At 36.2% G+C, this 25,140-nt stretch overlaps 1 protein-coding gene across 5 annotated transcripts in view; it reads right to left on the bottom strand.

Moving 5' to 3' along the window:
* Positions 1 to 18,613: 18,613 nt before the first annotated feature.
* Positions 18,614 to 25,140, bottom strand: part of LOC131029436 (mediator of RNA polymerase II transcription subunit 12) — a 44,114-nt gene continuing 37,587 nt past the window's right edge. For all 5 annotated transcript variants that reach the window (XM_057959919.2, XM_059219948.1, XM_057959921.2 and 2 more), the window contains 3 exons: positions 21,089 to 23,650; positions 19,437 to 19,761; positions 18,614 to 19,246 (listed from right to left, as the gene is read on the bottom strand). In XM_057959919.2, the coding sequence (XP_057815902.2) occupies positions 18,803 to 19,246; positions 19,437 to 19,761; positions 21,089 to 23,650 (3,331 nt within the window). In that variant the 3' untranslated portion in view covers positions 18,614 to 18,802. The remainder of the gene's footprint in view (positions 19,247 to 19,436; positions 19,762 to 21,088; positions 23,651 to 25,140) is intronic.

Below are 25,140 nucleotides of genomic sequence, written 5' to 3'. Positions count from 1 at the left end.
GCCATTTTTGAACCCTCATTGCTTGGGTTATCCTAAGCCAGATTTGTCTTTGTGAAATCTTTGACTACTTAACAAATCATTTAGCATGTTGGTGCTCTTATCAAATTTTAGATTCTTTGTTGATTGAATCTTGATTTTCTAAATATATTTCCTTAAAGATGCTACTTCAACTTCTAGTTTCACACATTCTTTTGATTTTTATTCTAGTTTGGATTTGATTACCTCAATTGTCCTCTTGGCTTCTTCAACTTTGGTTTTCAAGTCGATGATCATCTACTCAAATTCTTTAGCTTCCTTCATTTTTAATCTTTTGACCCATTCTAAGGTATAGATCAACTCACCTTCAAGATCTACTTCACCATCTTCATAATCATCCAGATCATTTGTTTCTTCATCATTTTGATCTTCAAAAGTTGTTTCTACAGCCATGAACAACAATTCACTTATTTCATCTTCAGATATGCAATCATTGGTGTACTCTGAGTTGTTGTTGTCTTCTAATGCATCATCTCTGGAGTATAAACTCTTATTATGAATAAATTTCTCTTCTTAAAATGAAATTGATTTTTGTTCTTCTTTTCAAAATCTTGTTCACTGTCTTTGTTATTTCTAGCATAAGGACATTTAGCAACAAAGTGACCAATCTTTCCATAGTTAAAACACTTAAATGGAAGCTTGCCTTAATATTTTCCTAAACATTTCTTTAGTTTCCTAACAAAATTTGCCACTTATTCATCAATCTTGCAGTCTAGTTTTGAATCTACTCTTTTTCCTTTATTTGTAGCCTTAAAAATGTCATCTTTTTTAGGAAGCTCTTCACCAATCATTCTCATCTCATAAGTTGTGAAGGTTCCATATAGATCATCAATTTTAAGTTTATCGAGATCTTTGACTTCTTCAATTGCAGATATCTTAGAATCATATCTTGCAGGTAAGGATCTCATAACCTTTTTAACAATTATGGGTTCTTTCATTTATTCTCCAAGACCTTTAATTGTATTTACAATTTCATCAACTCTGAGAAAATAACCAACAATCTTTTCTCCTTCCTTCATCTCCAATCCTTCATACTTCACTATAAGATTTTGTAATTTTGTAGGCTTTACCTTATCATCACACCTTCATAAATGCTCCTCAATTTTTCTCTGATGTTGTTTGACAATGCATAATTTTGACAAACTCTAAATTTGTCAATCCATAAAGAATTGCATTATTTGCCTTTATGTTATTCTCATATTCCTTCTTTCCAACTTGATCGGTAAGAGGAGTGGTAGTAATTACATAAATGTTCACAATAGACATCCATACATTAAATCCTAATAAAAATAAATAACTCTCCATTATAATGCTCCATAATGCATAATTTGAACCATCAAATAAAGGGGCTTTGATGGAGGAGGATCCTTATTGAAACACCATTTGTTCAATTTGCAAGATCTACCTCAGTTACTTAAGCTTTTTTAAGGAACCTACGCTTTGATACTAATTGTTGAACACAACTTTGTATAGAAAGTGGGGGGTGAATCTGTAGACAACCAAAAAAATTAATCCTCAACTCTTTAAAATAATATAACCATGAGAGATATAAACAATGAGAGATCTTTCACACATAGGATCCATAACACATAATATACATGAAAAACTCAATATGGGAAAACCAAAGTGAGAAATGCTACTAGGATCTATTGCCCTAATCTAGCCTCACAATGTAAAAACCACTTACAATGTTTAAGGGCACCAATCCTAAGGAATCACCAAATACCTAATATAAGAGCAACCACTCTAAGGAAACACTAAATCAATACCCCATAGGCACCAACCTTAAGGATATTACAAATAACTCACTTAATAGAGTAACAACCCCTATCAATAAATGTTATGAATACATTTTGTAATTGGCAAAATTATAGCTCTATTCTCTCTCAACACATTCATCTCCCTCTCATGTCAACTCAATATCATTTCACTTTTTTACAACATTCGAGAATAATATCAACATTATAGACTAATCGTTCAAAATAATACAACAAAAAAGAATATACTCATGTTGTTTTATTTTCTACTACATTCATAACTTAATTGATGTTTTTTTATCATGCAGTCTTAGTTAACTTCCTCTTCTCGTGCTATAACAATCTTATATGTATCACAACTCCTAGTTCTTCAAAAAACATACTCTTATCCTTCATGCACATACACAAGCAATTTACTCTATCTCTATCTAATCAGGCAGCAACAACCACTTAATTGGTGCATCAAAATCTCATGCAATTCATACATTTTACTTTGATCTCAACCAAATCATGTTGACAAGCTAATTATTTGATTGATCATGCACACACACACAATCATTCACTGGTTGTTTAATTAGTTAAACACTGATTCATTAATTTAAGACATGACAAAGGTCAAAAATCTAACCTCTATAAAAATCCTAACTAGGTTTCGAAACCATTGCCTAATGCCACTTTAATCTCGTTGGATCGATGGAAGACCAAATAAGTTCCATCAATAGACAAAGTTCCAATGAAGAGAATACTTTCACATTGCTCATTAGAAAATGAACCTCTATCAAAAACCAATCTTGGTTTTTCAACCTTCTCTTTTTGCCACACACTTCTTCTTCTTTCCTTCACTTGTTGAGAAATTGGGCAGAAAATGAACCCATAACCAAAACCTTTTTTTTGAACCTCATCAAAAAGCTAACAAACCTTTACATAGTTACAATGACTCTTCAACAAAGGCCTTTGGGAACACTGTTTGGAAAACGAACCTAGCACCAATACTTGGTTTCAAAACCAAGTCTAAAAGTTGATAAGTTAGAAAGCTAAGTGCACAAGCCAACGATTTGAGTAGTTAATGTTCGGTTTCTAACTAGTTTTGAGAACCCTTTCTACTTCTTAGTACAAAACCCAATTATCAAAGGTAATTGCTTGACTTGCCCTTGCTAAGCCCACATTGACAAAACTCCAACTTCTGAGAACTTGTCCAAAACCTGACTTCTTTGAAATCAATGACAATACTAACACCAATTAGTCTAACATTTATCTATTAGGGTTGTATATACCTTAGCCAATCCTAACATTGTATTTATTTATTTAATGTCTTAAATGTAATTTATTTCTCATCATATTTTTTCATCTAGTGTGGCATGTCACAATAAGTTGCTTTCACATTGGGAGATGACATGGAAGATAACAAGAATTTATTTTGTATTTATATGCGCAAGTAGGCATCCCACTTTGATAGAGATATTTTGCATATATTCTTATGACAAATTCCTATTACAAGTCGGACAAGTGTTAGAAGGCATCTTGGGTAATGATGATTTGTCAGATAATTAATCAATTATAGTCATTTATGATGGATTTTCTTAGAGTTGTAAGTGTTGTCATATATGACAGATGTTATGGCAACAATAAGGTGTGTAAGATCATTTTTCATACCTATTATTAGCAAAAACAAGTGCCCAAGTTTGGAGGTATGTGAGAGGGGTTAGAAAATGATGTCCAAGTGTCATTTGCATGTGTATAGGTGGTTGGAAAATGTCACAAGAATTCATGTGACCCTCTCTTTTGGCTTTGTCTAGAAGGCACTTCAAACTTGCATTTCTCTATGTGGGTTTTGTGAGAGGAGGAAGGAAATTGTTCTTTTCGGGGTTATATAGTTGGTTTTCCTCCAAAAGAGCAACATGTAGGCTCCATGTAAAGGCTATGAGCCTACAAATTTATTGTAATGGTTTTTTATAGATTAACACATTATTTTGATGCTCTGGAGTGGGTTTTTTTACCCAAGAGGATTTTACCAACATATGTCAGTGTTTCTAGTCTAATGCCTTTCTTCTATTCTTATTCTTTCATGTTCTTGAAGTGTTGATTTACATGTCATTATGTTGCCAAAGTTTGTTTACTTATACTAACAACATTATCTTTCCTCTAAGGGTTAATGGACGAGAAATTAACTATGCATGTTTCGACTTTAATGACTTACTAGTATGTGCGTGTATCAAGTTGTTGAAATTAGATTTATAAGAAAAATAAGGGATATTAAAGGTGCATACTGATTCTCAAAAGACTTTTTGGTTTCATCATTTTCATTTCAGTTTGTTGGTCCCTAAATTCTAACAATATATCTTTTTTTAAACCTAAATTAACCCTCATTTAAAGATGTTATAAATGTGAAAATTAATGTATCCCATTAACCCTCATTTAAAGATGTTATAAATGTGATAATATATACTTTTCATATTTATTTTTTTAATCACTTGATTTATGTGGTGGATAACAAAGAGGGTTGTTAGATTTAATTTTCATAGAAAAGTCCTTGACTCCTGAAGATAGCATGGATTTAAACATGTTTTTATTTTGAACACTAAATTCATTTTTATTAATCAAGGGAAGATATATATGGTACAAGTTCTAACCATAATATTTAAAAAACATATGTTGTAAAAAAATTAATATTCATGTTTTAACCAAACTTTGACCTCTAAGTTAAGAAACGTATTTTGTTTCTAAGAATTAACTACAAAGAACTAATCCTGCCTAATTTTTCATAAAATTTCTAAACAAAAACTTGTAATTATTAAATATATGTAGTTTGTAAAGAAAATTAATGGATAAAAATAAAATTCCAATAACTTGCTTAAAACTTAGTAAAACTGAAAAAAATAATCTAATCCTATATTTGATGTATATATTAAATGCCAAAAAAATTAGATCCTAATTCACAATGCTAATTTGTAGCATGAACAAAAATACTAGCCCAAATTGTAAAGTTGATACCACTTGTTGTGATGATTCCTTGAATAATAACTGCCAAAAAAATATAGTAGGCAACTTCAAGGGGTGACCTCCAATAATCAAAAAATAATATCTGAATTTAATATTTGAAAAGATGATGATTTGAGAGAGATTCGTCATCCTTATTTATAGGATTAACTATGTAGGGACACACCCCCTCATCATAAATAAGAGGGATTAGGATATTGACTAAAACTAAAGTTAAGATAAAGCATGTCATGCGTGTTTCACTTTATTATATTTTGAAATACAGAATGTTAGTGTCTAATACAAATTTTTGATAAGGTGCCTATTTTTTGCATTCTTGTAGTTGTCAAAAAATTGACTCCAATATCATTGCACTGGTTTAGGTATTTTTTCATACTTTTCTATAGGTGTCTATCTTTTCAATTTGAAGCTTAGATTTGCTTATAATTTTTTTTACAAGCCATATCTTGCACCCAAAATATCCAATTTTAGAGTTCTTATTATTAGGGTTTCAAGCAGATCCGAAGCAAATATGAACTAACAATTATATGCCGACTTAAATACAAAAGATAAAGAAATAAAACAGGACATAGATAACACAGAGATTTAACGTGGTTCACCCAGAATGGGTTACGTCCACCATACACAGTCGTCCAATCTTTCTTATTATCCAGCAAAAATAGTACATCAACATTACAATGCCTTAAGCATCCCAGCTGCTTATAACATGCGTTTTTAGGGCAAAAACAAAGTCGGCCTTTTTAGGGTTTTATTACAATGTCGGTTTTCATCAAAAAAAAAACCCAAAATGAATGGCACTCTAGCTATCAGTATACAATGGGCTATCCTCTTGTGTCTGACCCAATTCCTCCAGAAAACATTGCAACCAAATCATCTCCTTGCTGGCTTCTGTAGCAGCAACATACTCAGCTTCAGTGGTTGAAAGTGCAACAACCTTTTGCAGTCTAGAAATCCAACTGACTGCAGTTCCCCCTATAGTAAAAACATACCCTGTAGTACTCCTCTGTGAATCAATATCACCCGCCAAATCAGAGTCAACAAATCCATTCAGAGCAGTATTAGATCCTTTGAAACATAATGCCTTCGTAGTAGTTCCTTTCAAATACCGAAGAATCCATTTCACAGCATTCCAATGTTCCATACCCGGATTACTCATAAACCTGCTCACAACTCCCACTGCATGTGCAATATCTGGCCTTGTGCATACCATTGCATACATCAGACTACCAACAGCTGATGAATACGGGATGTTAGACATTTTATTAACCTCTTCCTGTGCGTTTGGGCACATCTCCTTAGTCAATTTGAAATGACTAGCCAAAGGTGTACTAACTGCATTTGCATCCTGCATGTTAAATCTTTTCAACACCACCTTTATATACTCACTTTGGGACAAATTCAAGGTTCTATTTTTCTTGTCCCATGTAATCCTCATACCGAGAATTTGCTTAGCTGCACCCAAATCCTTCATAGCAAATGACCTGCCTAATTTTTGTTTAAGATCATTTATATGTTGCATGTTAGACCCAGCAACAAGCATGTCATCAACATAAAGCAACAGGATAATATAACTGTCATTATCAAATCTCTTAAAATATACACAATGATCATAATGACATCTATGATAATCGTGTTCAGCCATGAAACTATCAAATTTTAAATACCATTGTCGGAGTGCTTGCTTTAGGCCATACAGACTTTTCTTCAACCTGCACACCAAGTTCTCCTTACCTTTGACCTCATATCCCTGTGGTTGCAACATGTAAATTTCCTCCTCCAAATCTCCATGGAGAAAAGTTGTTTTGACATCTAATTGTTCAAGATGTAAATCATCTACAGCCACAAGACTAAGTACAGTTCTAATTGAAGTCATTTTTACAACTGGAGAAAATATTTCATCATAATCTATACCCTTTTTCTGTGCAAAACCTTTTACCACAAGTCTGGCCTTGTATCTTTCCTGACCTCCTTCCTCCTCCTTTAGCCGATAAACCCAGTTGTTAGGCAAGGCTCTTTTTTCTGCAGGTAAAGGGACTAAGTCCCAAGTCTTATTTTTCATCAAGGAGTCCATCTCCTCTTTCATGCCTAGCTCCCACTGTTGTTTGGCATCTACTTGCATTGCTTCTTCATATTCTTCTGGTTCACCAGAATCCATTAATAAAATAGAATACAAAGAAGGAGAAAATCTTTCAGGGGGTCTACTTGTCCTCGTAGAACGTCTAACACTTGCAGGAGTTTGTGAGACAATCTGTTGTTGCTGAGCGTCAAGTACCTGTGGCATTTCATTTTCAGGAATCTCATCCAACACCACATATTCTTGTTTGTCCTGTTCATGCTTCTTTTCCTGCATCTGTTCTTTATACAGGACCTTCTCATTGAATATAACATCTCTACTTCTAATTATTTTCTTATTTTCAAAATCCCATAACTGATAGCCATATTCATCTATCCCATATCCAATGAAGGTACATTTCTAAGATTTAGCATCAAGCTTGGTTCTATTTTCTTTATCAACATGGACAAAAGGTTCGCAACCAAAAGTTTTTAGAAAAGAATAATTTACCTTTTTACCAGTCCATGCCTCCTCTGGAATACCACCATCCAAAGGGGTTGAAGGCCCTTTATTTATCAAATAGACAGCAGTATGTATAGCATTTGCCCAAAAATTTAAGGGCAATCTAGCATGCAATCTCATGCTCCTCGCACATTCCATGATAGTCCTATTCATTCTCTCTGACACACCATTTTCCTGTGGAGTTCCTGGAACTGTCTTCTGCTTTTGAATCCCTTTTAAGGACCAATAATCTTCAAATGCTTTGTTGCAATACTCACCTCCATTATCCGATTTGAGACACTTCAACTTTTTTCCTGTCTCATTCTCAACCAAAGCTTTCCATTTCTTAAAAGTTTCAAAAACATCTGATTTTTGTTTTAGGAAATATACCCATGTTTTTCTAGTTGAGTCATCAATAAAAATAACATAATAACAAGAGCCACCAAGAGATGATACCTGAGCCGGTTCCCATACATCTGAATGTACAAGCTCTAACTTCTCACTCTTCTTCTCTTTCCCAACCTTGAGAAATCTGACTCTTTTATGTTTACCATAAACACAGTTTTCACAGAATTCTAAATCAATCTTCTTTAGTCCTGGCAATAGATTTTTGGAGTGAAGGTTTTTCATCCCTTTCTCACTCATGTGCCCAAGCCTATGGTGCCACATTATCGAATCTGTTCTTGCAACATTTATTGTTGTTGTCCCTGCAGTAACTTTATCTGTAGCAGCTAGGGTAGAGTAAGTGTTACCTGTACACAGATATAATGTGCCTACCTTCGCACCTTTAGCTATTACTAATGATCCTTTAGCGACCTTCCACATACTGTCTGAGAGGGTAACTATGCAACCTTCACTACCTAGTTGCCCTGCAGAAATTAAATTTCTTCTTAAATTAGGAACATGTCTTACCTCCTGCAAAAACCAGTCATTTCCATTCTGCAACTTGATCTTTATCTTTCCTTTTCCAACAATTTGACAGGGCTCATCATCACCCAAATATACCTGTCCAAAATCACCTTGAACATAATCTAGAAATATTTTCTATGGGGTGTAGCATGAAATGAAGCCCCAGAATCTATTACCCAGGAATCATTAACATTATCCAAACATAAGATTAAAGCATCTTGTAAAGTATTACTTGCAATATTAGCTTCCTTACTGTCATTTCCATTTTTGTCTCCTTCTTTGTTTTTCCGAGACCAACAGTCTTTCTTTAGATGACCAGGCTTTCCGCAGTACCAGCAATCTTTCTTTCCTCTAGATTGAGAATGTCATTTCTTTGACTTCCCTCATGACTTTTCATTCCTAGGGCCTTTTCCTCTTTCCTTTGATCTTCCTCTGTTCTCCACATTCAAAACACTACCCGATGATGTTGGAGTCTCACCTATGCTTTTCCTTCGCATTTCCTTGCTTAGGATAACACCAACAATATCATCAAATACCAACGTATTTTTACCAGAGACGGAGTTACTTACAGCCATAACCAAGCTATTCCAGCTTTCTAGCAAAGAACATAAAATCAAGAGAGCCCTAACCTCTTCTGCAAAAGTAATTTTTACCGAAGACAATTGACTGGTAATTGTATTAAATTCATTTAAGTGCTCCGCTACAGATCCTCCCTCACTCATTTTCAAATTAAACAGACGCTTCATAAGAAATACCTTATTCGAAGCCGAGGGTTTCTCATACAACTTAGCCAATGTCGCCATCAAATCTACAGTCGTTTTTGCTTCTGTTATATTGAATGCTACAGACGGTGCAAGGCACAATCGAATGGATCCCAGTGCCTTTCTATCTAAAATGTCCCACTCTTCATCTGACATTGTGGTCGCTTTCTTTGCCTTTCCTTCCAATGGCCGCCACAAATCCTTTTGATACAGGTAATCCTCCATCTGCATTTTCCATAACTGATAATTCTGGCCGTTAAACTTTTCGACCTTGAATTTGGAATCCTCCATTGCTCCCACTCAAATCTGAAAGTCCTGCCAATTTACAGAAAACCTCGCTCTGATACCAATTGTTAGGGTTTCAAGCAGATCCGAAGCAAATATGAACTAACAATTATATGCATATTTAAATACAAAAGATAAAGAAATAAAACAGGACACAGATAACACAGAGATTTAACGTGGTTCACCCAGAATGGGTTACGTCCATCATACACAATCGTCCAATCTTTCTTATTATCCAGCAAAAATAGTACATCAACATTACAATGCCTTAAGCATCCCAACTGCTTATAACATGCGTTTTTAGGGCAAAAACAAAGTTGGCCTTTTTAGGGTTTTATTACAATGTCAGTTTTCATCAAAAAATACCCAAAAAAAAAAATTTCTCGGGGGCTCCGTGCTGAGTGTACATTACTTTGCTGATCAGTCGCCACATTTCAACACTTATAGGTGTCGAAAATTATTGAATCATATTTAGGAGGTTCTAAGATATATTATTGCTATACATTATCTTTTTTCCGCTATTGAAGTTTGTTTATCTAATGAAAAAATATGATTCATTGAATATCTCACTCCTTATAATTATCACACATGAAAAATATAGATGCAATGGTTAATCTTATCTAAGGGTTTATGATCTATGTTGGATGATACACAACATAATTTGAGAAGAGGGAATGTGAGAATTTCTTACATAAACAAACTTGATGAAACTATGGATTTGATTTCTTAACATGTTTTCAACTAGTTGTTGTCCATATTGGAGATTATATGATACCTAAGTAGATATGAGAAAAAATCAAAGATCTATTCTTTACATGTAGTGAATTATGTGCTTTGTAAATAGAGGTAGAATTGATTTCTCTTTCTCCTTATATATTTTTTTGTGAAGATTATTTGGTTGGTTCAAATATTTGATGTCTCAATTTGGTCAATTTTGGGAAAGATGAATTTGATAAGAAATCTATCTCCTTGATTTTTCTAAGTTGAAAAGATTAGATGTAGTGTTTTCTTCAATCTTTAATTCCTCCATGGATCCCCTCGGTGATTCATTTAATATGTCTTCTTTTAATAAATTTTGTGACCATTTGACTAGAGAGTAAGTTGATCTTATCTATGTTAGATGCACTTCCCAAGAGTTAAACATTAAAATCCCAATCATATGAAGACAAATCCAAATATAAACCAAAATCTAAGACATAATCTAATGAGCATCACATCTCTTCTAAAGAGGATACATCTATGAAGGGTCATCCCACATGCTTATTGCAACAAAATTAAGCATGATGAATATAATTGTTACAAAAATTGATTGATAAATTGAAGTGGCTTCTTCAAAATAAAATTACCAAACTTCCTTCAAAAAATTCATCAACTTCATCTACACCATCATCATCTACATAGTCAAAGATAGTTGGAGTGCCCAGCAGAATAGAGAAGATGAAGAGAAACGCATTTTTTATTTACAGGTCCCAAGTCTTGGAGATGACTTCTTTATTATTTAGCTTCACATTATATGGCTTCATCACATGTTATGTTCTCTTTATTTAAGCCATGTACTTTACCACACATCCTAATAGGGAACAACACATATGTGCTTTTATGGGAAAAGATATAGACATAGAAGAACACACTTTTGATGATGTTCTTTGTGTTCCATCCTTGTAAACCAATCTTCTTTCCATCTTTCAAATTGTAGATAGTGGAGAAATGAAGACTACTAAGTTCATGCATCTAATTAAGTGATTATTATGGAGTTGGAGAGAAGAGAGATAATTGTTCTTGGAATGGCCAATCACACATCTTGATTGTAAACCTATTCACATGTTGCCCTTGATATTATTGCATTTCCTTTGACTGATACTCACACTCGTGTGCATCTAATGTGAAATGTGTTCCCAAGAAGAAGGTTGGCCACTTAAACATTGGTGTTCATCCACATTAGTTCTTGAGACTTGTGTTGAGCTTCCATCTCTTCCACCTAATTATTAAAAATTCTAACATGATGCGCAACGGCTCTCCCTCTCCCTCTGGTTTGAATTCTCCCTCATCGTTTGGCTTGCCTCCTCCTGCCTTTGCTCACTTAGGTGTTTCAGCTCCTAGCCCGCTAGACCCTACTTTAGCTCCCTCGGTCATTGTGGCAGCGATGTACTTTGCTCTCCTGGCTGGTGAGTTCACTTCCTCCCCTGTTGCAGCCACAACTCTCGCCCAACATCGTCCTTCCATGGCGTCCACTTTGGCTCGTGGTGGGGTGGCTTCCTCTAGCAAGGATACTTTGGATGCTACCCCGACCATGCCCCCACCTATCGGTAAGTGTAGCTTTGCTCATGTGGCGAGATTCACAGCTTCCTCCTAGGGTGTTCGTCCTCTCCTGTGCCAAGTCATCCCCTGTGGTTATCAGTGGGCAGGATGTTGTGTACAACATAGGGTTCTATCAACGTTGTGCCATAGTGTGCAGATTCTTTGGGCTTTGGCCCTCCCTTCCGGACCTACATAGTTGGGTAAGTGACTCATGAAAACCCTTGGTTGCTTGCAATATTGAACTATTCCCGTGTGCTAAAGGATTTTTCATTCCCTCCTTTACTTCTTCGGTCGATCGGATTTTGATTCTGGGAAAGTTCTGGGCTTGGGGTGCCCACCCTCTCTCCATCAAACCCTGGACCACTGCCTTCAACCCTCTCATTGAACTAGCTAATGTGCATATTGTGTGGGTTCGTCTCCCGAATGCTCCCCTGCACTTTTGGGAACAATCCTGCTATGAGGCCATTGGCAAGTCCATAGGTCGCTTTCTAATGGTGGATGATGACACTTCCTCGATGGGCCACTCCACCTTCACCCGCATTTTGGTTGACATTGATATTGCTTCTCCTCTCCCTACTGTTGTGGTGCTCATGGTTGACGATCAACCATGGACGCAACCGTTGGACTTTGAGGGTCTCCCCTTTCCCTGTCGGAAGAGCTTCTCTACAGGACATTTGGCTTCAAATTGCTCTACTTCACGTCGCAAGGGTGTTGCAACATGGTGGAAGGATGCTACACTCGATAATTTAACTATTTATGCTTTTGAGGAGCTTCTGGACGGATTGAGTGAAGAGTCGCCTACTGACCCTTTTGGCATTCCTTCAAACACTAAGACCACACAGCCTTGTTTTGCGGCCCCTCAACAACCTACTGCAATTTCTCCACAACCCTTTTGTGTTGCACCTGGTGAGGCTCCTGTTCATTCTTCTATAGCTCTTGTGATGCTTGATTTTGATCTTATTGGTCCTTTTCATAGGGACCCCCCTCTGAATGATTCCCCCCTTGTTGATCCTGAGGACAACATTGCATGGACAGTTATTCGTCGTAGGCGGAAGGGGAGGTCCTCCCCCCTTCCCCAAACCCTCCCCAATCAAGGTGTGGATCTTTCTACTACTCCTTGATTCAAGTCATTTTTGTTTGTGGTTTTGCAGGCCCCTTTGTTTGCCTGCCTAACTAGGTTTGCATTTTTGGGATGTTGATAATCTCTGACTATGTTAAAGGGTCGGTGCCCTGGTTAACGTTGCTTTGTAATAAAAAACATAGAGATTTTAAAACCTTCAAACATATGAATTCATTGATTCAAAATAATCTCTTAATACAAACAAGAAATCTAAAATAAAACAAAAGATAAAATTCTCAAGCTACAACACATTTCAACTTACAATCCCCTTCTTTTGGAGTATTTGTCTCTTCTATAGTTTCAAATCTAGTAGTATTTTTTTGCTTCTCTCCTTGCTCATGGCCTACCACTTTCCACTATCTTTCCACTACTTTGAATGCCAAAAACATCCATAAATTACCTTAGGCACATCCTTTCTTGTTTTGGAAAGTGCAACTCTCATTACCAAAGATTAGCTCAAATTTTGAGCCTCGCAACTTTTGATCTAGGCACTTAATTGAGCCCATTTTAAAAAAATTAATGCTTAGCATTCTCTATACAACTATAATTTGATTCAAAAAAATTAGGACTCCTTCCATTATTTAAGCCTCTAAACTCAATTATAAAGTTTTTTCAATATTATCTTAAAATTAAATCTATAAGAACTTCACATCTAGACTTGACTTTAGCTCTAAACTCACTCGTTCATTTTGTAATTGTGCATCTTTGGGTAAAATTTTAGGTTCGTACATACACAAACACAAACTTTCTAAAAATGAAGGCATTGTAATTTTTAGCCTTTTTGGAAAAAAATTATGTTCTGCACCATAGTATAGGAATTTTTTAAGGAAATGATCTTTACATATATTTTCCAAACCAAAATAAATAAAAAACAAATCATTTTTTTGTGATAAAGATTTCCCTTACATTGCTAGATGCTCTTTCATCATTGACTTACAATACTCTAGTTCACCAAGGCAATTCTAGTCTTTCAAATTCAACTTTATGGAATGATCTTTTGACAAGAATTACATATTTGTTTTGTGTATTCCATCTTGCAAATTTGATAGACACACTCAAGGATGTCCATTTCCTCTTTTATGGTAGCTACAACACACCTATTGTCACATTTCTTCATGATCCTTCACAAGTTTTTGGATATGGATTGGATAGGTTACACCTCATTGCATTTTGACACCCTTTGATTATAACACTAGGTTTCAAAGGCACAATCATGAGACTTATCTCCCTTGTTAGAGTGGGAGTTTCTTTTATATACATCATTGGATTTGTTTATTCCTGAGGGGAGAAAAATTGTTTAATTTTGGATCACTTTCAAGCATTCACCTATGTATGCCCTCTCTTTCTTTTTTATGAGGGTATATTAATTTTATATTTATGATGGATGTAGTCCTTGAGGTATCATGTTGAGTTTTCCCTCAATCGCTCCATTTTCTCTCTTTTGGATAAGAGATAAATTTCTTGCAAGTTTTTCTCTTTTAATCCATTTGTGAGATATCTTGTATATATAGATTTCTAACAAGGTCTTGTTGTCGAGACCCATCTTTGGATGTTTGCATTTTCTTTTCCTCCCTAAGTTACACGTAAAAAGGGTGTTGGTGTGAATGAAGTATACTACCAAATCGATTCTCATCTTGCTACACTAAAGTATCGACCTAGCAACGAGGATGAGTACCATGACCATCTTGCTACACTAAAGTATCGACCTATTAACGAGGATGAGTACCATGACCATTAAAAGAGGGGTTTTGACGTTTTGACATGTGAAGGACCAACCATCCCAAATGAGTGCATGCCTACTAATATAATAAAGGAACATTCATTTAGGATTCCCCTAATGCTACATAGGGCTCAACCTCACGACCTCAACTCTAATACCACTATGATGTGCCATTACACCAAAAGAATAACCTAGTAGTGAGGATGAGCTCTACAACATTAGGGTTCAAGCCACCTCAATCATCTTTCACATTCCAAACCAACCACCTCAATCATCTCCAAAGGAAAAACAAATATCAGTTAGTGTATAATAGTTTGAGGAATGTGTGTGTGTGTGTGTGTGTGTGTGTGTGTGTGTGTGTGTGTGTGTGTGTGTGTGTGTGTGTGTACTTGTTCAAGAGCAAATGAATGATATATTTTAAAGCTTCATTTCTAAATTATATTGTTCTATTGTTTGATGCACTTAATAACAGGGAATTTATGTTAAAAATCCATCCTTGGATCACTTAAGGATGGCAGTTGTAGACACCTAGAATTGTCCTTAATCAATTAAATAAATATTTTTTATTTAATTATTTTACCATAATTCCCTCCATTAATTAAATAAATAGTTTTATTTAATTAACTAATTAATTAGCTTTTCTCACTATTAATTAAATAAATTTTTAATTGATTTAATTAATTCATTAATCTTTTTTTAAGTAAATAAATATTTCTTAAAGACCCCTTTTTCTATTAATTAAAATAATACTTTATTTATTTAATTAATTCATTATCCTCTTATCTCAAATCATAGCCCTCCAACTTGTTCACATAGATCATAATCTAAATCCATAGTCATGTGACAAGTGCCTCATTCCTCTTCATTGTGTTTTCTCTCCTCTCTCCATGTGACATTCCTCTTCATTGTGTTTTCTCTCCTCTCTCCATGTGACAGCACATCTACTAACACTCACCTACCACTCAATCTTAACCCTTCATTCAAATTAAACACTTAATCTTATTCACTATCACCTACCACTGAATCTTGTCCCTCTATCACAATTTAACCTCTTAATCCTATTGATTCTCTATAACAATGTGATCACGGTCATTTATCTTGCATCATCACCATCTTCACAGCTTACATCATCAACCAACCACACTCCATTCCTTTTATGTCATCTTGTGCTAGTGCTCAAGGCTGAGCAAATATACTGTTTCCACATGATCTTGGAGGATAGGAGAACAATAGAGTCGAGCATTTCATGGCTAGCTCAAGGCTGAGCAAATATACTGTTTCCACATGATCTTGGAGGATAGGAGAACAATAAGTCGAGCATTTCATGGATGTGAGGTACAATTGTTATTTGTTTTGTTTAAGATTTTTTAATTTAGAACCCCATTAATGTCGTTGAATAGGTTTACAAATGGGTTCGATATTCAGCATAAACATCACTAAAAGAGTACAATACTAAAATAGACCGTTAATTGTTTGGAAAGGTGTTTCTATGAACCTGAAATTTTACTGTTTTGACATTTTCTCCCAACTTGGTGACTTATATCACCCAATAATGCGCGAGCTTATCCCGATAAATGGTAGAAAAGTTACAGGCAAGTAAAAAGGTTAAGAGGTTGATTAGGGTAAACGTAAATTGATAAAAAAAAATTACAATATCTAAGACGTGGTTTCCTTTTAGAAGGGTTGATAGGAACAAAAATCATGACATAAAATCTTGTACAAGAGAAAAGCTGTACTAGATAGCTGGGACAAGCTTTGTAGGGAGAGGTTCTAACGGAAAGTCTCTTCTTGGTTGCTTTCAGTTTCTACGTAGAAATTCTACCTATGCAGGATGGATTGCTCTTATCGTATTCGTTGGTGTACAGGCATCTGTGAGAGCTGGTTATAAGCAACTTCAAATAGAGGTGTACTCACAAATAGTTGTTTATGTTTCAGGCCAAAATAATGGCAAAATTCGGAGATAAATTGCAGCAAATGGCAAGGAATGTGTAGCTCCCACAAAGCATATTAGAACTTTAGTACCAAATGTGTTGGTCTAAGGATGAAATGCAACAACACTTATTAGAACGTTAGAAGCATGATATAAATACATAATGCAGAAAAATTTTGTTTTGCTGCATAAAGGAGATTTGGAAATCGCTAGTGGATGGTCCATGTTGTTTCTTGAACAAGTTCTTCTAACACAGATTGAACGGGGGTACTCCGTAGTGCATGGCTTGAAATTCCATTCCCTGTCAGATAATGGAGTATCTTGTCGAACCCAAGGTTCAGGTTATCTTGGTGTTGGTTTAAGGGGTTTATAACAGCGCATATGAGCACTAGCAGTTTAGTCATCTAGGAGGTGGTGTAGAGCATGGTGATCCTAATATTGTTTGCTGACCAGTTTATGTTTAGTTGTGCTATCTATTTTTTAAGCTTGTCTTACAGTATGTGTACTTTTTGCGAGGTTTGTCGCACTTCTACACCTTGTTAAGGGTTGCTAATGCAATTTTGCCATTGCAATAGTTGTATAGATTGACGTAGCCAAGATGGCACCCCAATTATATCTTTTCTAGTGACTGAAGTTAATTTGAGATATAAATTTATTAACGAGGCTGGTGGATTTTTGTTGGAAGTAGTTTTATTTATATGATGATTTTAATATATTAATGAGCCATTCACAAAACAAGACAGACGAGTGGGCAAGGGAAGAAATACTTAACATGCTAAGCACAAAACACTAAAAAAACTATATGATAATTTTAATATATTAATGGGCCATTCACAGAACAAGGCAGACGAGTGGGCGAGGGAAGAAATACTGGACATGCTAAGCACAAAACACTAATTAACCCTTGCACTTCCTATGAAATGATACAAACCCTATTTAGAACGCTGATATCTTAACAGTTTATCCAGAAGCTTTTTTCTCATTTTCATGGCCAGTGAAAACCTTATGATCATAACGGTGAGATCTGTTAAATCACTTGCAGTACTACACAGGTCAACAATTTTTTTTTTAAAGCATATATAATTCGACAGAAAACAAATACTGGTAATATCACCTCATTGGATGCCAGCCAGCAGTAACATAAGTTGATAGGTTTCCACATATCAGTGTGTTCTTAAAATATACAAGGAAACTCATTTATTGTTTCCAATGTTAGTAATTAACAAATTATTTGTGTTAATAAAAACAAAAACAAAAAAATTATTTGTAACTGTAGATCCACCAATTCTAATTTCAACAACATATTCTTTGTATTTGGATTTTAATTTGTACCGGCATTTATCTCAAACGATATCAAATACCAACTCATGACTACTAATAATCAAGAAAACTGGCAAAGGCTCGCCATAACTTGTTCTCTGGCGCCACATAATTCATTTATACAGTCATGTAGTTAATGACTTAAATTTTTGCTTCATTCCATGGGAACTCCCAAGTTTCTTATTGATAAACATTCATATTGATAGTCTTTAGGTGTATGCCAAGGAAAAACCAATATTATGTGTCTCAATTCAACTAGAATCCGTTGTCAACTTCCTTGGAGCTATTCTAAAGCTAAATAATTTATGAGATGGTGTACGGTAAAATTATTAACTGCCTATTTTAACAAGTTGCTATTATTATTAACAGGGAGTAAAACTACAAAAGTCAAGCAACAAAAATGTCCTTCAAAATTATTTCACCAGTATCATGTATTGGAATAAGTGACGCTTTGAAATGCTGTTACACAGCAAGAGATCAATAAACAAGCTGGATGCAAAACCACAAACATTATCACAGCACTAGAAATAGAACGCTGCATGTACAAATTGGATAATGATATCATAAATCACCGTATGCTGATAATTATCAACAGAGAAGCCCGATTTATAGATTATCTCACTTATGTTACCCTTCAGAGCATGTGACAAAAATTTAACATGAGAGCTAGTGGATGCTTTATAATCAAATGCTTGCCCACGTCCAAGATCCTAAAACATGGGCATCTTAAACCATAATGAGAAAAACCAAGCATTGTGTATGAGTGGTAGCCTGCCTGCCTTCAGTAACTAGTATCTTTATGTTGTTTTTTAACAACATTAAAGTCGGAAGAGTGGAATTACCAAAAAAGTGCAATTAAGATAATAGGTGCAACTACCGCAACTTGAGAGCAATTACAGATTACATAAACAGCACTTGCCAGTTCCTTTCCCCGATTAAACACTTTGGTTGTATTAGCAATTTGAATATTGGTACACCCATCCAAAAATGATACAGGTAAATTGATTTTGTTAAAGCTAAGTAATCAAGAGCAAAAGCGAAATCCAAGACACCAAAATGGAGCTATCAACTAAGTATTATTAAAACCTAGAGGGGCCTTGAGGCCCAACAATGAATCAAGTATCATCATCCACAGCTCCAACATAAGTAAGATCTGTTCTTCTTACCCTTACAGCCCCTTTAAGCCAGTTACAAGCTTTCAAATTGGCTTGATCTCCACTCACACAACCCCCACTATTACTTCCAGAAACTCCTGCCCCTGTCCCATCTTCCAGCAATGTCCATGGATCAATTTCTACCTCTGGATCCTGGTACAAAGTGGACTTACATTTTCCAATGGCACTGGCCATTCTAACAGAAACCTTTTGGGAAGGAACTAGAATGCCAGAGGGAAAACTACTAGAGTTTAGAGTAGTCGTATGTGCTCCTGTTATAGTTGATGCTGAGAGATGAGGAGGAACAGAACAAATTGTAGGACTGGGAAAAGGGGGAAGTAGAGGCATGGCTGCTTGTAGTCGTACACGAGCAGCAGAAGACAACTGCATGTGGTCCAACTCAGCCTGACCGCAGCAACAGGTATGTGCATTAACATTACCATTCATAAAAACATTGGAAATTAATTCATAACACCAAGAAATTCTGAAGAATATACCAATCCAATGCAGAAACACGTAATAACATCTTCAATGTAAACTAGAAATCAATTCAAGGAGAAAAGTTTTCCAAAATTAGCATAAGTTGGCAAAAAACCTGCATGCGCTCTGTGATTTCCGGATCAAACACTGGGACTTCTCGTACAGGTTTTGTATTCCCTTTTGGCTTCAACCAACTTGACCAGGTGCTGCTCAATAACGCATGAAGGATGCTGAGAAATCTGTCAAAGAGACTCTCCCCAGAGATACCTGCTGCTGATACTGCAGCAATCTCAGCATAGGATTCAAATTCCTTTTTAGGGAAAAGGTATTTTTGCATATGAATATTGCAGGGGTCCAAAGGCTCTTGAACAACTCTTGATCCTAGAAGACGCAACAATAATGGAGCAAGTGCCTGTCTCATGTTGCGCACTGGTGTATCCCTGTTAATACAAATATACATTACTATCAATTTGCTAGGGTAATTATATATGAAAGGCATGTCGGAACACGAGTCCTTCCTTTCAGCATGCATAGACACTTAAGATCATTACATGCCCCACCTTTACAGAAATCTCCAACAGTTCCAGTTAAAAAAAAAGACATATTTACATGGTAAATGCCTGTAATTTTATTTTTATTTTTTTGGTACTGATTGTTTCCTATCTTTAACATCTGATCAATTTAAACCAACTGTAACAAGCATTGAAAATTTGCTTAATTGGCAACTCACTTACCAAAGGTGTGGCTTGCAGATTTCTGATGTAGACTTTAAGAACTCAAGTGGAGGATTCAATGGTTACATGGCCATTCATAGCTTACACGAGTTTGATTTCTATTTTTTTCTATGAAGTCAGCATTCTGACTGTTCTATATAGGTTGAACCAGAATCAAAGTGTAATATTACTCTACTCTTCCTGATAATGAACCACGCGTGACTCAAAATATTATGTAAAAAATACACAAAGTCGAAACTAAAAGCGTTTGGTATTACCAAATTCATGGACTCTAGAAAACTCATCCCTACTATTCATAAAATATTCAGACAAATCTTGTGCTCTTTTTACTTAATTCATCATATTAATCATTTTTCTCGATTACTTCAAAAGTAATTGCAGTCCCCTCATCTAACCAGTAGTTAAAACTAAAATTAAAAGACCAACACCCTTTTCAATCACCAGTTTAAACCTACTGCAGTTCCGTAAGCTCATTTTTTCAATGGATATAATGAAATATATATAATTTGTAACAATGGAACTGCCTACCAAGGCAACAAAATATTTTAGCAAGTTAGTATTGCATCAAAAGAGATGAGCTCGATTGGTAAGAGCACTGGAGGTTATGAAACTAACTTGCATATTTAAATTCCCAGGTAGTATTATAACATATTAAATTGGGTAAAACGTCAAACTCAACTCACAGGGTGTGGCACACCCCAACAAATGAGGCCAGGAGCAAATCCAGGGTGAATTTGACAGAGAAGATACCCCTCAAGCATGGAATCTAAGCCAAAAGTCACCCTGCAAAGCTGATTTACTAAATTAAAATAAAATCAAATTCAGTCAGTATGTTAAGCTTGCATGTAGTCACAGGTGCACACAGGAAAACTTGAGGAATAGTGTCATTTAGCTGTTGAACACTTGTATTTCTAGGTTTAATATTTTACACTGGAATGAAAATAAAATTGTTGAACATGTTAAACAAAACAAAACAAGCAACTACTATATGTTCAAACTAAGCCATATAAAAACACAAAAACAATAAAAATACCTGTCTGCATAAATTTGTGGAAGCAATGGCAAAAGGAACTGTAATCTCAACCACATTGAAACATGCAATGCTGCAACTGAGGATGGAGAAGTCTCAGTCACTCCTGTCGGTCTTCGTCCCAAGCTAGGGCTGCCACCTCTAAATGCTTTGCGTGAGCCATGACTTTTAATTCCACCACCTTCAGCTCCAGCAGCAGCTCCAGATGGTGACTTCCCAACATTTCGAGTAGGTGTGTTTATATGTTGTTCAAGAATACTCATTTGCTTTAACAAATCTGTGGCAAAGGCAGTACAGGTTTCAGTGGAACTCCGTGCTAGGCATGGCAAAACCAAGTCAGCAATCCCTTTCTCTATAGAAAAATATTGGCTCTGATAAGAATCTAAAGCTTCTTCTGCCACCTCTCCTTCCTCTGGAGATGCTGCCTCTGTCTTCTTTTTTTCTTCAGCAGTTCCTACATAACACTGTGGTGATGACCAACTGCAAGCATGCACTTGCCTAGTTTTAGTTGAGAAACCACTCCGGTTTGCCATGCTTTCAAGCAGCTGCTTAAGGGATTTCCGCCCTAAAAGTACTTCACTTGCATCCAGAACCCATCTGACATGCAATATTAAGTATTCCTCAAGAGGTTTTCCAAGATGATGCACAACTTCTGAGTACAATGCAGCAGCATCGGGCCTCACAAGTAATCTAGTAAGAACAATTTCTGTAAATGTCTTTTCAGACTCAGAAAGTGGATTGTTGCTAACGCCTGAGGAGAAGGCTCGCATTGCTTCTACAGCAGAAATATTCTGGCCCAGAATCTTTTCAATGAGTACTTGTTCATTAAGAAGTAACCGAAGCTCAACCCATTGCCAGTGAAAACTTACTGGCTGCAAGGTATCCAAAACATGCACAAGTTGATCTACTAATAATGGTTCATCTGCAGCAGGTCTCTTGAGATCTCCATGACTAGGAATCCAGCTGCCCTCATCCTGCAAAAGAACAGATAATGGCATCTGATGATCAAGAAGAGCATGCAAAAATAATCGCCCACGAAGGGGTGCAAGCACTCTCAATTTGGAATGCACATCTAGACCCTGCCTTTCTATGGCAGCTGCTACATCTGAATCACTTGAATCAGATACAAGGTGGTGGTAAAAAGCATGAGTATCTCGCAAGCAGACATCCCGAATCGGTTCGTGCCTAATTGCTTCATCCACAGCTGTTGTCAATGATGACTGAAGTTGACCGTCTTCACGACTGACTGCATTCATGTATGATAGATGAGGCCTCCAAACAATCATACCAAATAATGAATAGATGGGGGGAAGAACACTGCTAAGAGGCATCATGTGTTGCATTCGAGCAAGTGCCAAAACATTTGGCTCGCCAAGGAGTTCTGCCACTAGACCATCAGAAACCACTTTGCAGTTGCTAATGAGGACTCTAAACCAATACAAGTATACTTCAGTTGAATAATAATCAACCTTGGAAGAATTACCTTGTCCAGCTGCACGAGAAATACCATTAGAACTGGACCGACCATTCCTCAATAACTGTGGAACCTCCAGGCCTTCCTTTATTCTCAAAACTGCTACCATTCTTTCTAGATTTGTAATGCCATGAACAATAGAACCTGCAACTAATGCAGCCACAGCTGCTGCAGCTCTTGTGGCCCTTCCTAAAAGACCTTTTGTAGAGTTGCTCAACATCTCATTTGTCATAGTCGAACTTGTATCTGGAGTTTCTGGAGAAAGCTGAAATTGACTACGAGGTGCCTTCCCAGGAGCAAAAGCAGTAGCTATTGAGCATGAAGCTTCTGTTGCAAGTGTCATTTCCAAGATCCGGTTTTGGTGTTCACCAACAGCCTCTTTCAGCAATCTAAGGCAATGTATATGAATTTGTATAACTCGACGAGCACATTTTATAGAAGATGAACCTGGGTATGCACTACTTGCAGCAGAATCAAGCATGTTTACAGTGGCTTGCCCTACGTTACTAACAACTGCTGCAACAACAGCAACCACTACAGATGCATCACCTTGTGGAGTACCACCTCCAGTTTGCCGAAAGTATTCAACCAAACCAACTAGATTATGTAGGGCCACCTGATATCCATCATCTCGTTTTTCAGTCAAAGAATTCTTTGTAGGAGCTAAGAGATCCCTTTCTTTAATAAAAACATGCTGTATTGCATCATTGATGCGTCTTTGTACTGTCTCTTTCACACTTGGACTTATTCTAGATAACCTTCCAGTCAGCTTTTGCCGCAGGTGATCGTCACAATCTTCACTGTTAGCTGCACTTGAGCCTCCTACCAATCCAAAAGCTGATTCATTTTCACTTGTTTTCAATGCCTCCAATTCAGCAACTAGTCTCTGGTCCGCTGATGCCTTGAATTTCTTCTCCCAAGCCATCACAGTTGGAAGTACACCATATTTTTTTAATAAATTTCGAACATAAAACAGACTTGGGCAGACAGACCTTCCACCTGGTATGGCAGTCAAAACAACTGCAGCCCGGCGCACACCAACAGAGATTGCTTCTGGAAGAAGATCTGCAGCTGCAAGAACATTTTCATACCTGAAGCCAGAACTTCATTAGGGATTTGATAATGAAATATAATTTAGATGAACTGAATCTAAAACAGCCTTGGAAAAAGTGCATATGATATATGAGAACATTAAATCTAAAGTCAAGAATAGAAGCATAATATGAAGTAACAAATATTCGCAGTATGAAATCTCTCCCTCTATGGAAATGTGGCCATGTTTCCTCAGATAAAGTTGCATATGTGACATGATACTAAAAGAGCTAATATTTAGCATGGCATGTCTACTGCTACGATTTCTGAATCAAACAAGGGAATGTGTCAATATTGGAAATAGAAATGGAAATGGAAATGGCTCCTTTCATAGTCTACAATATCAGGCAATCTGTTTTTGGGTCTAAAGAAGGCTAACAATATATGGGACTACCTCATACTCCATGCAAGAGGCACCTAACTGTGCTACAAACGAGGTGTACATACCGTACCCCCTTCTAGATTTGAACTTGTGACCTCTCTTTCAGGAGTACATGTTCACCATCAGGTCAACTCAGGTGTACTAATGTCAAATTTCATGTTTCTGTTGAAAAAGGTCACACACCCAACTCAACTCATAGGGCATTGCTCTAACTTACAAGGATATCTGAAGTAGAGAGGAGAGCTCTTCCTGTATAATTAAACCATCAATGGTAGCACATCTACTAGTTCCAAACCACTCTAATATAAATTGGATTGTTTCTATCTAATATCTATTATTTGCAAATCCCTAAGGTGTGGAGTACCAAATAACATAAAATATAACATGCCAAGGTTTAAAAAACCCATAATATAATGTATTTCATCAATTTAATAGAAAATGTCCTTTTTTAGGGTGCATTATCACTACATATTCCTTTCTGCACGAAACACGGTCAAACCATTCCATTATACATACTAAAATTGTAAAATTCAAATCGGACATCTTACACACCACTGCATAATGCATATTGAATTGTCATAGAAAAAATTGTACACATCCAAGTTAAGAAGAGTCGGTAGAGATACAGTACCATAGAGACACCCAACCAGGTTTTAGGAATTGGCAAAACTGGGTTAAAATGGAGGGTGTTCATTATGATCATTTAAAATAACGTAGTGCATGCTTTTACCTTTACAAAGTACAAACAATTCCAGCCATGGGAAGTACTTGCTTTGGTATGATTAAAGGCATTTATTGACCACCGACCTCTGTGGGTTATAAATACAAGCCAAACTCTGTCAGAGATACTCAAAAGGAGAACTTTGTATTCCACCAATTAAGGTGAGTATTGTGCCAGACACCTGCCCAATGAATGAGGAGCAATTTCCATGGGACAAAAGAGAAACACAAATATTCATACATTTTGCAATGATCTCATGCACGTACAGGCAAGCGTACTTCAAAATAAATGAGCAGTTTTGGTAAACAAATAGGATTATAAAAATAATGTTAAGCTGATTTGTTCATATTTCTTTACCACATAACCAAACTGCACAGCATCTGTAT

This window comes from Cryptomeria japonica, chromosome 4 (assembly GCF_030272615.1).
Source record: "Cryptomeria japonica chromosome 4, Sugi_1.0, whole genome shotgun sequence".
In the NCBI taxonomy this organism is placed as follows: domain Eukaryota; kingdom Viridiplantae; phylum Streptophyta; class Pinopsida; order Cupressales; family Cupressaceae; genus Cryptomeria; species Cryptomeria japonica.
This window is presented reverse-complemented; position numbering and strand designations above follow the sequence as displayed.